An 18,981-nucleotide genomic window follows, 5' to 3' on the forward strand; every position below is an offset into this window, starting at 1 on the left:
GGAATGTATCGAATGTATCCTTAGATGCGCGCACACTGGCTGGCTTGTAAACACTGGCACACACTGGGCAGTTCAGGCCACACGTGGACACGTCTCGTCCGAATCGTATCGAATGTCGGGTTTTCCATCGAATGTCGAGGCAAAATTTTTGCGTTAAAATGCATCAAATGTCGGATTTATCGAATGTCGATGCCATCGAATGTCGGGGGTCCACTGTATCTCCTTCAATTCGATTGTAATTCTCACCCTTTTTACCAGAGGGTTTGCACTAGAAGCTTTCTTTAAGCCCATGGTGGCTTATTTAGCAGTTATAAGCATTAAAAACTCTGGAATAATACAAAATGCACCGAATGTATGCGTGGAACTGACCGCACTGGCTTGTAAACAATAGCACACTAACTGAAGGCAGGGCTGCTGAGGCATGCTCAGGGCAGACGGACACACGGACGTGTTCGGGACAAATGTTGTTAGTCAAGTTTTTCATAGTTGGTCGGGCCAAAAACTTATGCTCAAATCATTGTTAGGTGATTTTATTGTTAGATGATGCCATCGTTGGTCGAGGGTCCACTGTACTGTATATTTTAAGGTAAGTAATGAGTGTACTATTTGTGTATTTTACTTTTTTATTGTTTATAAGGCCTAGTTCTATTGTTTATTTATTTATTTATTTATTTTTATTTATTTATTTAATAATTTGAACATACAACAGAGGTACAAAAAAATACAGGTAAGAGCAGCATGCTGAAGCCACTTGTATGCATAGCATTACGGGCTGGCTTAAAATTAACTTAAGATTAACTAAGCAATGATGTAATCAGTGATAAAACATTATTGTAAACAGATAACAATAAAGCAAAAATGAGTATTACAAAGACAGGTCATATGGTTGCATGCATTGCTGTACATTCAGTCGAATGGAGTATTCTGTTAGGTAGTGTAGTTTTGTCAATGTTTAGTGTAAGTTTGTTAGCCCTCATCCAGGTAGATATTTTCTGTAATTCGGTATTTACAGTATTGGCTAGCATGACTGGACTCGGGTGAGAGAAGACGTATGTAGTGTCATCTGCAAATAGTGTGGGTTTGAGTAATTGCGAAGCATTTGGTAGGTCATTTATGTATAGGAGAAAGAGAAGAGGGCCAAGGACACTTCCCTGTGGTACACCAACTGTAATTGGTTGTGCGGAAGAGCTTGCCCCATTTGTGTACACATATTGGCTTCTGTTGCTGAGGTATGACTTGAGGTAGTTGAGGGAGTGCCCTCTTATACCATAGTGTGACAATTTTATGTGGAGCAAGTCATGGTCAACTGTATCAAAAGCTTTACGTAAGCCAATGAAGATCCCCAGTGGGACTTCTTTTTTCTCTATTGCAGTGTATATATGTTCTAGCATGTGTATAATAGCATCATTAGTATTTTTATTAGGCCTGAATCCAAATTGGCAGGGGTTGAGTATGTTTTGGGAGATGAGGTAGGAGTAGATTCGTTTATGAATTAATTTTTCGAAGATTTTTGAGAGAGGTTGTAAGTTGGATATTGGCCTATAGGTATTCAACTCTGTTTGGTCTCCTCCTTTATGGATCAGGGTGACCCTTGCTATTTTGAGAACTGTAGGGAAGGTAGAGGATTCAATGGATTTGTTAAAGAGCGTTGCAATGATTGGTGATAGCACTTGTGACAGTTTTTTGTATATAAAGGGTGGTAAGGTATTTAAATCTCCTGCCTTGTTTTTTAGTGTGTTGATAATAAGGGAGACTTCGTATGGGTTAGTCGGAGCTAGGAACAGTGCGTTCGGGTAGTTGCCAGTGAGGTAGTCATTTGGTGGGGTATCTGAGCTTGGGATTTTATTGGCAAGGTTTTGCCCTATAGTGGAGAAGAAATCATTGAATCTGCTGTTTCTGTTGGTGGGAGTCGGGGTTCATCTGATTTTGCTAATTTAATTTTGCTATTTTGTGATATCTTTTTTGTTCCTAGAATTTCTGATAGGGTTTTCCAGGTCTTTTTTACATCACCTCGTAAGTTGGATAATCTGTTCTCATAATACAATTTTTTTGCCCTTCTTATCAGGCTGGTTAGGATTGACGAGTAACGTTTTGTTTGGTCTCTGGTTATGTGACCCATTCTGTACTGTTTTTCATATAGGTGTTTTGTATTTATGGATTTGAGAATGCTGGGTGTTAGCCAGGGACTGTTCAGTCTCTTAGCTGTCATCTGTTTAGTTTTTTAGGGCAGTGCTTGTTATAGAGGTATTGGGTCTTTTTTAGAAAATTATTAATACATTCATCAATATCTGTATAGATTTCTAGCTCAGTGTGCCAATCTATGTTTGTTACTGCTGTTGTGAAGTTATTAATGGCTGCCTCATTGTGAAGTCTGAAGGTGACGTTAGTAGTGTCTTGGGGTAATTTACCAAGAGTTGTTATGAGGAAAGTAGGGTAGTGGTCTGTGGTATTATCTGTTATCTAGTATTTATATGCATTTATAAATGGAAAAAAAAGGTGTTCCACTTTACGGCGATTTCCGCTTTATGGCGATAGCCTGGAACCTAACCTGCTGTGTAAGTGAGGCCTTACTTTATTTCATGTAGAAAACATTTTTTTTAATACTTTTGGGTGTCCAAAACAGATTAATTGGATTTCCATTATTTCTTGTAGGGAAAATTAATTCAGAATAAGTCAGATTTGGGATAAGTCACTCTCTCTGGCACGGATTAATTTTGTAATCTGGGGGTCCACTGTACATATTTGTTACGTTTAGAAAGTTGTTGTAGATGATTTACTGTTATGCAGACTACTGCATTAGTGTAGAAATGGTATAAGTAATATCAGTGCACTTGTGAAAGAATATTAGACTCTCCAGTTGACATGTATTGGACGCTTGGCATGATTAGTTTACAGTGGACCCCCGCCTTATGATATTAATCCGTTCCTGAGAGCTAATCATAAGCCGAAATTATTGTAAGGCGAATTAATTTTCCCAATAAGAAATAATGGAAATCAAATTAATCCGTGCAAGACACCCAAAAGTATGAAAAAAAAAATTTTACCACATGAAATATTAATTTTAATACACACTAACTGAAGAAGACATGCACAATTACTACTCTACTAAGAATAGAATACATGACACTTACCTTTATTGAAGATCTAGTATGATTGATGGGATGGGAGGAGGGGAGAATGTGAAAGTTATTGTTTAGAAGGGGAATCCCCTTCCATTAGGACTTGAGGTAGCAAGTCCTTTTCCGGGATTACTTCCCTTCTTCTTTTAATGCCACTAGGACCAGCTCGAGAGTCACTGGACCTCTGTCACACAACAAATCTGTCCATAGAGGTCTGTACCTCCCGTTCTCTTAAGATTTGCCTAAAATGGGCAACAACATTGTCATTGTACTAGTCACCAGTACGGCTTACAATAGCTGTGTTAGGGTGATTTTCATCCATAAGGGTTTGCACTTCAACCCACTTTGCACACATTTCCCTAATCTTTGAAGTTGGCACAATGGATTCCACAACTGGCATAGGCTTCTCAGGGTTAGCCCCAAACCCTTCAAAATCTTTCTTAATTTCCGTACTAATTCTCACCCTTTTTACCACAGGGTTGGCACTAGAAGCTTTCTTGGGGCCCATGGTGACTTATTTTGCAGTTACAAGCACAAAAAACACTGGGATAAGGTGAAATGTACCGAATGTATGCGTGGATACGATCGCACTGGCTGGCTTTTAAACACTGGCGCTGAGGCCACAATTGGGATGCGTCCCAAATGAATCGTGTAAGGCGAGTTTTTTATCGTGAGACGAGGCAAAATTTTTGCATTAAAATGCTTCGTATGGCAGATTTAACGTAGCGCAATCAGTTCGTAAGGTGTGGGTCCGCTGTACTTTTTAAATTTAGTAAAAATCGAACATTTCTGCTACTTTGAACTCAATTTCAAGGTACTTTTCATTGTGAAACCAATCAAAATCATCTCACTTTCTGTAATATGTCTTCCATTCTATAAGATGAGACCAGGAAAAGTAAATACAACTATAAATACTATGCGAAAATACACTGCAAAGTCGCTGCTTTAAACCAAAAACATGGTCAGAGTTTTTTTTTTTCTCATGCACTGCGTGCTGCAGGATTTTTTGTATACTGTGCACACTGACCACATAGACCCATTCTTTCATATGTAGGCCTACCAGCTTTCTCTCACTAGATTTGAAGGTGCTAGAATTTAGGCATTCTAGTACAGTGGACCCCCGCATAGCGAACTTAATCCGTGCAAGAGGGCTGGTCGTTATGCGAAATGTTCGCTATGCGAATTAATTTTCCCCATAAGAAATAATGGAAATAAAATTAATCCGTGCAAGACACCCAAAAGTATGAAAAAAAATTTTTTTTACCACAAAAAAATGTTAATTTTAGTACACACAAACTGAAAAAGGCATGCACAATTACATGACACTTACTTTTATTGAAGATCTGGTGATGATTGATGGGATGGGAGGAGGGGAGAGAGAGTGTTAGTGTTTAGAAGGGGAATCCCCTTCCATTAGGACTTGAGGTAGCAAGTCCTTTTCCGGGGTTACTTCCCTTCTTCTTTTAATGCCACTAGGACCAGCTTCAGAGTCACTGGACCTCTGTCGCACAACAAATCTGTCCATAGAGCTCTGTACCTCCCGTTCCTTTACGATTTGTCTAAAATGGGCCATAACATTGTCATTGAAATAGTCACCAGCACGGCTTGCAACAGCTGTGTCAGGGTGATTTTCATCCATAAAGGTTTGCAGTTCAACCCACTGTGCACACATTTCCTTAATTTTTGAAGTAGGCACAATGGATTCCACAACTGGCATAGGCTTCTCAGGGTTAGCCCCAAACCCTTCAAAATCTTTCTTAATTTCCATACTAATTCTCACCCTTTTTACCACAGGGTTGGCACTAGAAGCTTTCTTGGGGCCCATGGTCACTTATTTTCCAGAAACAGCACCGAAAACACTGTAATAATACGAAATATTCCGAGTGTATGCTTGAATGTTACCGCGGAGGCTGGCTGGTAAACAATGGGACGGGCGGCACATGTGAGGCTGGCTGAGGCCGCACATTGGACGCGTCTCGGACGAAGGTCGCTGAGCGGGTTTTTGTCCACTATGCGGGGCAAAATTTTGGCGAACAAAGCGTTCGCTATGCGGATTGTTCGCTATGCAAGGCGTTCGCTATGCGGGGGTCCACTGTATGTCAATAGCCCTGGTGCATATGCCGTATTAGTACGTCGGAAACCCTGAAAGGGTTAATAACATAGAAACATGATATATACTCTAGAATAAATAAAATGTCACGAGTGGTGGTGTGCCGTTTGTTGTTGGGTATATAAGCGCCACTGAAAGATTAGCCTTACATAGTGGTGTTGAAGGCGGCAGCAAGAGGCAGCAGAGGTGGTGGTGTTAGGCAGTAGCCCTATATACCTCCAACAACAATGGAGGAGTCGGTTTTGTGCTGTCCTTTTTCAATCGATTAATCACTTAACTTACTTGCTATACTGTTAAGGCTACACTTTATCACTGGCTGGAGCTATAGTCTTTATCGACTCCTGCTGCTTTACTATCGTACATATTGCAGAATCACTGAAAAAGGCACATTCTCCCCTCTCTCTTAGCCCTTTATGAAAGGGCTGGCTGGCACTAGATGCTTTCTTTGGGCACATGGTGGCTTATTTAGCAGTTACAAGCACTAGAAAGAATTGAATAATACAAAATGTTTCATATGAATGCATGGGATCATCCTCACTGGCTGGTAAACAATGGCACACTGGCTGTACATGTAGTGTCGAGGCTGTTCAGGCCGCGTGGACACGTTCCGGATGAATTACTTATACCGAATTCAGTGACGTTCGCAGAGCCAATATTTTGACCAAAAAAAATTACTTATTCTGAATATTACTTATTCCAATGACAACTCAATCCGGGGGTCCACTGTACAGTGGACCCTCGACCAACGATGGCATCGTCTAATGTTAAATTCGACTAGCGATACATTTTAACGCAAAAATTTTGCCTCGACTAGCGCTAAAAAACTCGACCAAGACGATTCGTTCCGTCTGAGACGCGTCCACTTGTGGCCAGTGTTTACAAGCCAGCCAGCCACCGCGGTCCCTTCCAAACATACAGTCGGAGCGTTTCATATTATCACAGCGTTTTTAGTGATTGCACCTGCAAAATAAGTCACCATGGACCCCAAGAAAGCTTCTAGTGCCAACCCTACAGCAAAAAGGGTGAGAATTACTATGGATATGAAGAAAGAGATCATTGCTAAGTATGAAAGTGGAGTGTGTGTCTCCGAGCTGGCCAGGTTGTACACAAAACTCCAATCAACCATCGCTATTATTGTGGCCAAGAAAACGGTAATCAAGGAAGCTGTTCTTGCCAGAGGTTCAACTATGTTTTTGAAACTGAGATCGTAAGTGATAGAAGATGTTGAGAGACTGTTATTGGTGTGGATAAACGAAAAACAGATAGCAGGAGATAGCATCTCTCAAGCGATCATATGTGAAAAGGCTAGGAAGTTGCATGAGGATTTAATTAGAAAAATGCCTGCAACTAGTGGTGATGTGAGTGAATTTAAGGCCAGCAAAGGTTGGTTTGAGAGATTTAAGAATCGTAGTGGCATACATAGTGTGATAAGGCATGGTGATGCTGCCAGTTTGGACCAAACAGCAGCTGAAAAATATGTGCAGGAATTCAAGGAGTACATAGACAGTGAAGAATTGAAACCTGAACAAGTGTTTAATTGTGACACTGACAATGTTGTGAAACACTTTAGGAATGTCATAAAGGAACGGGAGGTACAGGCCTCTATGGACAGATATGTTGTGCGACAGAGGTCCAGTGACTCTCAAGCTGGTCCTAGTGGCATTAAAAGAAGAAGGTAAGTAACCCCGGAAAAGGACTTGACACCAAGTCCCAATGGAAGGGGATTCCTCTTCTAAACACTAACACCATCCAGTCTCCCCTCCTCCCATCCCATCAATCATCACCAGATCTTCAATAAAGGTAAGTGTCATGTAATTGTACATGTCTTCTTCAGTTTGCGTGTATTAAAATTAATATTTCATGTGGTAAAAATTTTTTTTTTCAATACTTTTGGGTGTCTTGCACGGATTAATTTGATTTCCATTATTTCTTATGGGGAAAATTAACTCGACTAACGATAATTTCGATTAACGATGAGCTCTCTGGAACGGATTAATATCGTTGGTCGAGGGTCCACTGTGTTTGTATCCCATATCCTCTTCATACCTCCGTCGAACTGCTTGGTATTATGCCAAACATTATTTATTCTGGAGTATTTAACATGTTTTTATGTTACTTATATTGTTTAATATGTCATATTTGATCAGTTGTGATAGGCAAATATCCGTAGTGTTGATACTAGCGTAATAATAAAGCATATTCCCCTGCATCACAAGACCGAGCTCATGGCATCCAACAGTGGCTTCAAAGCCACCTCATCTTTAATGGACAATGTACTGTGTAGGTGCTTTACACAACAAGCATTTCTTTTATTCATTGGAACCATGGCTAGGGCTAAAAGTAAGCAGGTTATGACAATAAATGGAGAGAAAGAATTTGGAAAGACTTATGCAGCAAGTAGTGCCACCAAACAGTACCAGCAGGTTGATGTGGGAACCCTGGAAATTTGAAATTATGGTAGCCGAAATTAGTGCCGAATAACTGATGGAACTTGATGTCTGATTGCTGTATTTGTGATGACGGACCTGTAATGCAACAATGGTAGTGTTAACAACCTGCTGGACGAGGTGGTTAACAGAGAAGCTTGGCCAACCTGTGAGGCTGTGTCACAGCCATGTACATCAACATTTATGTAATAAAGTACAGGGACTAGGTTCTTGATGGGTTTTCAGAATTATTTCCTTAAATAAAATAGGTCTTATTAGATAATTTTTTCTAGTCAGTAGCCATGCCTCACCAAAGCAGTTTTACAAATAGAAAAGTATTCCTTCACCACCATTCATTCACTCACCATCTTTCTAGATAATGTTCTTGAAAATAGATCTTCATTTACTCTATTAACTTACAATACTTGTTTTGGTCTTAAAGCCCTGTGGCACTTGCCAGATATTGATGTTATAGTCTTATTAGCAGTTGTGAATAGAAACTGTTGTGAGTATGAACTGGTGAGAGTACTGACTGGTGCAGACTTCACTGTGTTAGAGAAAATGGCAGTGATATCTTGCAAAACATTTCATTAAAACATAAACGTATGCATAACATACTGTACCATAACTATTAACTCATACTGTCAGTTGTTTAAGACAACTTGACTCATTCTCACTGCCATTTTCTTGCAGTGGATGGAGTCTCGGAGCTTGATTATCCTGTACGGGAGTGAAACAGGAACAGCACAAGAAGTGGCTGAAAGAATTGGGAGGGAGTGCCGTCGCTACTACTTCCTTCCAGTAGTATCTGCCATGGATGACTTTCCTGTTGATCAGTTAGCCAAGAGTCCACTGGTAGTGTTTGTTGTCTCTACTACAGGCCAAGGTGATGATCCATCTAACATGAAAAACTTCTTCACAACTCTCTGGTCACAAAGAAAGAATAGACAACTGCTGGTTGACCTTAAGTTTGGTGTTCTTGGTCTGGGTGATTCTTCATATCAGAAATTTAATTATGCTGCTAAAAGACTGAATAATTTGCTTGCATATTTAGGTGGTCAACCTATTCTGAAGATGGGTCTTGGTGATGACCAACATGATCTAGGCCCAGACTTTGTCATAGACCCTTGGTTGAACAATTGGTGGAATAAAGTTTTGGAACTATTCCCTTTACCAGCAGGAAGAGAACCTCTGAACACTAGTGTGCTCCTACCATCCAAATATAAGACAAGATTTGTAGAGTCAAGTGATGGGAGTGACTGTCTGATTCAAGAGAGGTGCTTAGCAGAGTCTCAGAATAGAGTTTGTGCAAGCACTATGTATCTTGCAGAAGTAACATTAAACAAGAGACTGACTTCTCCACAACACTTTCAAGATGTCAGACTTGTAGAATTTGATGTAACCTGTATCAAAGAGAAGCAGAAGCCAGGCGATGTTCTTATGGTGCAACCCCAAAACTTAGAAAATCATGTTGATGAGTTTATGAATATTCTTGGGCTAAATCCAGAGCAGGTGTTTTACTTAGAGTGTAATGATCCCAATGCTCCATTACCTCCTATCTCCATACTACCCAGGCCTTGCACAGTGAGGCAATGTGTACAAAAATACTTTGATATCCAAGCCATTCCTAAAAGGCACTTTTTTGAACTTTTGGCATTTTTTACAAAGGATGAAACAGAGAGAGAAAAGTTTCAAGAATTTGCTTCAGCAGAGGGGCAAGAAGGTCTTTATGATTACTGCCACCGACCCAAGAGAAGTATAATGGAAGTATTGGATGACTTTCCTCACACCAAGAATAATATTCCCTTTGACTACTTATTTGATTTAGTTCCTGCAATAAAAGCTAGATCATATTCTATTGCATCTTCTAGCCTTGCAATACCAAATAAAGTCCAGCTTCTGGTTGCAGTTGTTCAGTATCAGACTATTCTGAAGCGACCAAGACTGGGACTGTGTACAAACTGGCTAGCTAGACAGTGTGTAGGAAAGTTAGTACCTGTCTGGATTAAATCTGGAACATTAACCTTTCCCTCTCTCACCGAGGTCATTCCACCAGTTGTGATGATTGGTCCTGGGACGGGATGTGCGCCTTTCCGTGCATACATACAAGAGAGAGTAGCAAGCGGCCACCACCAGAGTTTAGTTCTTATTTTTGGGTGTAGAAATAAGAATAAAGACTTTTTCTTTAAGAAGGAGTGGGAAATGTTAGTGGAAGAGAAGAAACTGAAGCTGTATTGTGCTTTCTCTCGGGACCAAGAGGAGAAAGTGTATGTGCAACATAAGATGAAAGAGCATGCTGCTGAACTGTGGACTCTGATAGCAAACCCCCAGACAAGGATTTATTTTGCTGGTAATGCTAAGAGGGTGCCAATTGATGTGTATGAAGCCCTCACCTACATATGTGAGAAAGGTCGGGGTAGGGGAATACAGGATGCTGAGCAGTATATGAAGAAGCAGGTAGAGAAACAATACCAAACAGAAACATGGGCATAGCAAAAAACTATATGTGAGTTAAATCTCATCCTATTAATATATACAAATAGATTTATGTGGAGACATACTTTATATAGACTTAATTTATGTAAATTTTCTATTTTGAATTGTCCAGTTTCTGTTGATGAGCCAGTGTATGAGATATACAGTCGCTATGTAATTGGTAGATTATGAGTCATGTTTTGGTGCATATATCATCTCTTAGTAGTAACATAGAGTGTACATACTCAGTATTCTCCCTTAGTTACAGACACTGTAGGAGTTTCATAGGCATTTGGCCTCAGTGCTGAAGGGCCATCTTATCTCAGGTCAGTTCAAATCCTGTAGCAGTAGCATGTGGATATATCATTGTAACACTGTAATTCACAGTATCCACATACTCCTATACAATAAACAGCAGAACTTACACTGTGTATTTACTCTCCATTATTCTGAGTGACTCTGCACATGCCCGGATAGTGGATTTTTTACGCTCTCCATAACAAACGGCTTTCCATATAGTAGTATGTCATTCTTGTTATTCAGAATTCATTGTTTATGGCTTGGTTAAGTTTAGTACAGATGCCCTGTACAGATTCTGTGTACACAGTTCAACTAATATGCACTTTTGTAGAAATGCAAAAATATAGAATGAACAAAATGGCACAGAAAGGCACAGTACCATAATTGGAACAGTATACAAATAACCCACATATATGAGACCGAAGCTTACAATGACATATTGGTACGACTTGGACCATTTAACCCTTTCAGGGTCCGTCCCGTAGATCTACGGCTGGTCGGTGAGTGTCCAAACCGTAGATCTACGCCAAAATTCTAGCGCCGTCAAATTTAGCGCGAAAGCGCTCATAGGCCTACATATGAGAGAATGGGTCTGCGCCGTGGGTGTGTGCCATAAACAAAAAATCTAGGCGCCTGCATAGCATTGTGGGAACGCCGGCTCAGTCACCCTTGTTCACCATGTCTCGTCGCAAGTCAGCTCTCACTCCCCGGAAAATTGGGACTCTCCTCTTCCTGTCTGATAGTTCTGACACTGATGGAAGTGGAAATGAAGACGAATTCTATGGCTTTGATAAGTTAGTGACCGAAAATAATGACCAGGATATCGATAATAGTGCAGAAAACCCCGACGATCCTCGACCTTCTACCTCTGGTGTGGGCACTCGTGACTCACGGTCGGGTGTTCCTAAACGTAAGAGAAAACTAATATTTTCCCGTGGCCTGGCCTCTGACTTCAGTAATGACGATGATTCTGACGTGGATTGTGATTTTATTGCGCTCGACGATCATTCGAGTAGTGATAGTGAGGAAACATATTCACCAGTGAAGCGTCGGTATGTTCGCCGCCGCATGCGCTCGGGTAGTGTACCCTATGCTGTGCCCAGGGGACGGAGTTCATCCCGGAGTACATCCCGGAGTACATCCCGTGGCCCTACACCCGTTTTAGGTAGTGATAGTGAGGATGATGTGGCTACACTTGGCATGGATGGGCCACAGACATCAGTGGATGGTGTTAGTGGGGCTGGTGGTGGTAGTGGCACCGCCATGCGTGACTCGCTGTGCCACGCGGGAACCCACGCTGCTGACTCGTCAGTTCAAGGACAAAGCGGAGCGTCACCCACCAGCCCGCCACAACCACCCGTACAACCAGCCTATGATGTCCAGTATCCACCAGCAAACCGTATCTGGGATTGGCAGCAAAATCCCAATTTTGTTCCCAGCCCTCACCACTTTGATGACTCGCAAAGTGGAATTCTACCTACCTGTCCCCTTGGAACCACGGCCAATGAACTGGAATTCTTTGAATTATTCTTTGACCAGCCATTGATGGAAATTATTGTCAGGGAAAGTAATAAGTATTTTCAGTACACCATGGCAAATACGATCTTATCACCACAGTCAAGACTACACAGGTGGAAAGAGACGACTGTTGCAGAAATGTATTTGCTTTTTGCAACAATAATGCTTATGCCTCACGTCTATAAGCATAATATAAAAGCATACTGGTCCACAGATCGGCTAATTTGTACCCCATCCTTCAGTGAAATAATACCAGTGAACAGGTTTATCTTACTGTTACGTATGTTGCACTTCTCTGACAAAACCAGGCCTGACAGAAGTGACAGGTTATACAAGATTAGAAATGTTTTCATGTATCTCAAACAAAAGTTCAGGATATACTTTTATCCATTCAAGAATCTTGTAATTGACGAGTCTTTGATTTTGTTCAAAGGTAGACTGTCATTCAAGCAGTATATACCGAGCAAGAGGAACCGCTTTGGTATAAAATTGTTTGTACTCTGTGATTGTGACAGTGGCCTGGTGTTGGATATTGTTGTATACACGGGTAGTAAAACATTGAAAGATACCAAGATGTTATTGGGTATATCAGGTGACATAGTGAGAAACATGATGGCACCTTATCTTGGTAAGGGCCATACATTATATACCGATAACTGGTACACAAGCCCATTACTCAGTGATTTCATGCGAGTGAACAAGACAGATGTGTGTGGCACAGTGTGTTCTAATCGTAAACATATGCCCAGGCTCAACGCAGGTGTTCGTGGTGATGACGTGCAGGTGTTTACTGCCAATGACATCATGGCATTACGGTGGCATGACAAACGAGATGTCACATTGTTGACAACCATTCACCGTAATGAAATGCAAGACAGTGGCAAAGTTGATCGAGTGACTAATGAACGTATTCGAAAACCAGTGACAGTGATTGATTATACACAAAACATGTGCTTGGTTGACAAGTGTGACATGCAGATTGGTTTTGTTGACTGTGTTCGTAAGAGTTACAAGTGGTACATGAAACTTTTCTTCCATCTCATGGACATTTCAATGCTGAATGCATATAATATGTACCAAATAAAGACTGGTAACAGACCACCGTATGGTGAATTTTGTTTGTCTGTTGTCAGACAACTCATAATGAAGTACCAGGTAACAACACCTGCAATACAACATGGTCCTCGAATTCATCACAATATACCCAAGCGTTTGAGAAGAGAAGGTGATCATTTCATAATACAGCTTCCTTCAACTCAAAAGAAATTTGCTCAGAAGAGATGCATTGTCTGTGCACAAACAAAACGACGGCAACAAAGACGCAAAGACACTCGGTTTATGTGTGGGGAATGTAAGGTGCCTCTGTGCATGGTGCCTTGTTTCAAGGAGTTCCACAAGCTCCAGCAGTTCTAAAACCATGTCCAGTGATTGTAAATATGTAAATATATGATAGAACATTAGTATTATACAATATTTGTGCATGTTTATTGTAATAAACAACAGTGGTAAACAATAATATGATAATAACTTTAGTGCGGTTATTGTGTTCAATACAGTGAGTTTATATATATACATTATATACAGTATTGGTCTCTCAGGCCCCAAATGTTAGTAGGAATAGAAAAAAATTGGAAAAGAAAAGAAAAAACAACTAAAACAACAAAATAATATAATACGCGTATGTGGAATTCGTCGATGTTGCCGCCACCACATCATTTTCTACAAACTTCTTGGCACTGTATCTCGGTAAGTACTGATCAGATTCTAATTTTTTTTGTTTTATTACCTTCACAAAAATATGCTCTTTAATTCTGTAAGAAAAAATAATTTTTTTTTTTTTCAAAATTTCTTGGACACTGGTGCGTGACTTCAGATTTTGGCCTTGGACCCTGAAAGGGTTAAAAGTCACACTAACACAAAGAAGTGAAGGAGCCAGTATATACTGGAGAGGGGGACAGGGACAGGACCAAGGGAGGAAGAAAAAGTAGTAGTGGTAGTGATAATGCTAAGTAGTGGAAGTAGTAGTAGTGGTAGTAGAAACTAGGGATGGGGGGGTAGTTTTAACCCCTTGACTGTCGCAACCCCAAATCCTGAGGTGTCTCCTGGTATCGCAAAATCCCCCCCCCCCCAAAAAAAAAAAAAAAAAAAATTATTTTTCTTATGAAATGATAGAGAGTCTTTTCCTGATTGTAATGACACCTAAAGGATGAAATTTGATGGAAAACAGATGGAATTACACTCTCGCAAAGTTAGTGACCTCGGCAATATTTATGAATCGGCAATTTCGCCCACTTTGAGCCCTATTTTCAGCTAATTCCATTGTTCCAGTCAACCAAACTCATAGCTATTTCTTTAGAACTCAATTTTTTCTATCAATTGAGTACAAGAAACTGCCCATTTACAGATTTCATCTACCCAATAACATGGTCAGAAATTTGCATCTTGGCCAATTTCATGCAAATTAAAAAATATGACAATTTCAAAATAGGGTCCAGAATGAACACTGCAGACATTCCTGGCTCTAAAATATAATTTTCTTTGTTCATAAGTCACATCTCCAGGCCCCTCTGATATTACTCTTGCTTTCTGTTTTTAATTTTTATTCCAACAAAAAATAGAAGATTTACTGTTATGCAGACTTCTGCAACATTGTAATAATTGTATAAATAATGTCAACCCATTCATGGCTGCATGTTAGAATGGCTGCTTGGACATTTATTGGAAAATGACATCATTTTACTTTTGAACATTGGCAAAAATCAAACATTTCCCCTACTTTGAGCTCCATTTCAAGGTTCTTTTCATAGTAAAACCAATCAAAATCACCTCTATTTCTATATGTTTTCCATTCTATCAAATGAGACCAAGAAAACGAGAATACAGCCATAAATACTATACGAAAATATACCACGAAGTCGGCATTTTAATAAAAAAAAACGGAGTTTTTTTTCTCATTATGTACTGCGTGCTGCAGGATTTTTTCATATGGTTCCAACTGACCACACATACCCATTCTCTCACATGTGGGCATACCAGTTTTCTCCTGCTTGATTTGAAGCCGCTAGAATTTATGAGTGTATATACATGTATATGTACATCAAACATGGTGGCTCGTAAGACGTATATATACGACCGAAACAGTCAAAGGGTTAATGGTACAAGAGATAGAAAGGGGAGTGAAAGGAGTGAATAGTAGTAGTAATGGAGTGGTAGTCATAGTAGTGGTAGAAGTGGGGTAAGTCTAAGGACAAGAAAAAAGAGTACTTCAGGAGAACTAAAGGCCCACAAGGGGCAGGACCAAAAACACAGGGGAAGGGGAAGGGGGTAATTGAAGGACAGAAAGAACACACTTGGGCAGAAGAAAAGAAAACAAAGGAAGATAAAAGGAAAAAAATAGGAAATGAGAAGAGATAGGGAGAGGAGAAAAAAGGATCATGTCAAGTCACAAGTGTTCTGAAGTTTTAAGCATTGACAGTGTAATGATAAAGGAAGGTATCTACAGAGACAAAGTCAGGACTAAGATTCCTCCCTCCCACCCCCCTGTGTTTTTGGCCGTACCCCTTGTGGGTCCTTAGCTCTCCTGTAGTGCTCTTTTATCTTGTCCTTAGACTTAACCCACTTCTACAAATGTGACTACCACTCCTATTGTCTCCCTTCACCTTTCAATCCTCTTTCTATCTCTTATGCCACTAAAACTACTCCCCCTACTTTCTATTATCACTATACTACTACTGCTTCCACTACAAGCATTATCACTACCACTACAGTGGGACCCCCATATCTTCATGGTATAAGTTCCAATGACCTGCCATGGATATTGAAACCACGGAGAGTAGAGAACACTATTTACAGGTCTTTTTTGCTTACATACCTGTTGTAAAGTTTCATTGATAAATTATTCATAGTAAGTGAAGAATTATCACTTTTTTTGCTGATGGGAAGCGCTTCACAGCTTCTCTTGGGTTTTAAAGAAGTTCCACCATCACTGCAGTTGCTCTCTGATGCCATTATTAAGCAAAATTAAAGGTTATTTTCGAACTGCGGATAACTGAAACCGGGGGTACCAGACCTGTGGATATGGGGGTCCTACTGTGCTTCGTTTTCTTTCTCTTTTTGTCCTGTTGCTGTCCTCCTCACCTATATATACTAGCTCTTTCACTCTTGTATGTTAATGTGACTTCGTAAATGGTCCAAGAAAGAGAGAAACGTTGTCATGAGCTTCTCTTTCCTATATGCGGGTTATTTGTGTATTGATCAGTAATAATGTGCATTTATTGGTAATAATGCATATTGATCAGAAATATTGTGTATTAACCTCTTGACTGTCACAACCCCAAATCCTGAGGTGTCTCCTGGTGTCGCAAAATTTCCCCCCCCCCCAAAAAAAATAATTTTTTCTTATGAAATGATAGAGAATTTTTCCCAATTGTAATGATACCAAAAGAACGAAATTTGATGGAAAAGTGACGGAATTACGCTCTCGCGAAGTTAGCGACCTCGGCGATGTTTACGAATTGGTGATTTTGCCTACATTGAGCCCTATTTTCGGCCAATTCCATTGTTCCAGTCGACCAAACTCATAGCTATTTCTTTAGAACTTCATTTTTTCTATCGATTGAGTACAAGGAACTGCCCATTTACAGATTTCAACTACCCAATAACGTGGTCAGAAATTTGCAATTTGGCCAATTTCACGAAAATTAATAAATATGACAATTTCAAAATAGGGCCCAGAATGAACAATGCAGACATTCCTGGCTCTAAAATAACATTTTCTTTGCTCGTCAGTCACATCTCCAGGTCCCTGTTTTAATACTCTTGCTTTCTATTTTGAATTTTTATTCAATCAAAAAATAGAAGATTTACTGTTATGCAAACTACTGCAACATTGTAATAATTGTGTAAATAATGTCAACCCATTCATGGCTGCATATTAGAATGGCTACTTGCACATTTATTGGAAAATGACATCATTTGTTTACTTTTGAACATCGGCAAAAATCAAACATTTCCCCTACTTTGTGCTCCATTTCAAGGTTCTTTTCATAGTAAAACCAATCAAAATCACCTCTATTTCTATAATATGTTTTCCATTCTATCAAATGAGACCAAGAAAACGAGAATACAACCATAAATACTATATGAAAATAGACCGCAAAGTCGGCATTTTAATTAAAAAAAACAATCAGATTTTTTTTTTCTCATTATGCACTGCTTGCTTTAGGATTTTTTTATATGGTGCACACTGACCACACAGACCCATTCTCTCACATGTGGGCCTACCAGCTTTCTCCTGCTTGATTTGAAGCCGCTAGAATTTATGAGTATATATACGTCATACACGTTACCTCGTAAGACATATATATATGGCCGAAACAGTCAAAGGGTTAAGACGAAAAGGTAGTTGTTGATAATTTGGTGGGCGGTTTTCTATTGCAGGTGTTGTTCCTTGGTACTTGATTATTATTTGCCTGATGACAGACGAACAAAATTTGCCATATGGTGGTTTGTTTCTGGTCCTCTTCTTATATGTCTTATAAGCATTGAGCATAGAAATGTCCAGAATATGGAAAAAGAGTTTTATGTACCACTTATAACTCTTGCAAACACAATCAGCAAACCCAATCTGCATGTCACATTTGTCCACAAAATGCATATTGAGGGTGTAGTCAATCACATCTGCAGATTTTAAAATGGGTTCATTGCTGTCTCTATGCTGCCTGCCAGTGTCTGCCATTTTGTTAGGGTGAACTGATGACAACAGTGTGACATCTCGTTTGTCATGCCACCAAAATGCCTTGATGTCATTGGCAGCAAACGCCTGTACCTCGCCTCTACGAGTGCCAACGTCGAACCTGGGCATATGTTTAGGATTTGCACGCATTGTGCCACACACATCTGTCATGTTCACTTGCAAGAAATCACTGAGTAAGGGGCTTGTGTATCAGTTATCAGTATGTAATATATGTCCCTTACCAAGATATGGTTCTATCATTGTTCTAACCACATCACAGAAGATACCCAGTAACTTCCTGGTATCTCGCAATGTATTACTTCCAGTGTACACAATTATATCCAATACAAAACCATTGCAACAATCACAAAGCACAAACAACTTTATACCAAAGCATTTCCTCTTGTTTAGTATGTTCTGCTTGAATGAGAGTCTTCCTTTGAACAGAATCAAAGGCTCATCAATAACAAGCTATCTGAAGGGATAAAAATACATATTGAATTTCTGTTTCAGATACACAAACACATAACTAATTTTATATAACCTGTCGTTTCTGTCAGGCCTGGTTTTGTCTGAAAAGTGAAGCATACGTAATAGTAGCACAAATCGATTCACTCGTATTATATCACTGAAACCTGGGGTTGCAATCAGGCGGTCTGTTGACCAGTATGATTTCACACTGTGCTTATACACATGTGGCATAAGCATTATTGTGGCAAACAAAAGATACATCACAGCCACAGCTGTCTCCTTCCACTGGTGTAGGCATGAGTTTGGTGAAAGTATTGTGTTTGCCATGGTGTAATGGAAGTATCTGTTGCTTTTCCTGATAATAATTTCCATCAGGGAGCACACTCCAGGCAGCACACTCCAGGCAGCACACTCCAGGCAGCACACTCCAGGCAGCACACTCCAGGCAGCACACTCCACCAATATTCAAAACACTAAACCTACTCACCATACAAAACATCCATACTTATTACTGCACCTATTACATACATAGAACACTTAACTCTGATATTAACCCTCCCCTCAAACATCTCCTTGCCAACCTCAACAGAACACATGACTGTAATAAAGTTGGTAGAATTACCGACAATATGTAAAGTAAAAGGACACAAGTGCAACTAATGTGACATTTTATTGTGGCAACGTTTCGCTCTCCAGGAGCTTTATCAAGCCATTACAAACAATACATGGACACAGAGGGTATATAAAGGCTCAGAGTGAGGTGCAATACTAGTGAGGTACCATTTCGATGTTCACTAGTGGTAGTAGTAGTAGTAGTAGTAGTAGTGA

General features: G+C 39.9%; 1 protein-coding gene across 4 annotated transcripts in view; it reads left to right on the forward strand.

Annotated features, from left to right (window-relative positions):
- The window catches only part of LOC128687713 (Vesicle transport protein Use1), a 243,882-nt gene that overhangs the window by 21,530 nt on the left and 203,371 nt on the right, over nt 1–18,981 (forward strand). The window contains exon 2 of one of the 4 annotated variants that reach the window (XM_070083963.1): nt 8,349–10,554. The exons of the other annotated variants lie outside the window; for them this stretch is intronic. Within the exon in view, the coding sequence (XP_069940064.1) occupies nt 8,349–10,148 (1,800 nt within the window). The 3' untranslated portion in view covers nt 10,149–10,554. Of the gene's footprint in view, nt 1–8,348; nt 10,555–18,981 lie in introns of those variants that run through there. 4 annotated transcript variants of the gene reach the window in all.

This window comes from Cherax quadricarinatus, chromosome 11, assembly GCF_038502225.1.
Source record: "Cherax quadricarinatus isolate ZL_2023a chromosome 11, ASM3850222v1, whole genome shotgun sequence".
In the NCBI taxonomy this organism is placed as follows: Eukaryota; Metazoa; Arthropoda; class Malacostraca; order Decapoda; family Parastacidae; genus Cherax; species Cherax quadricarinatus.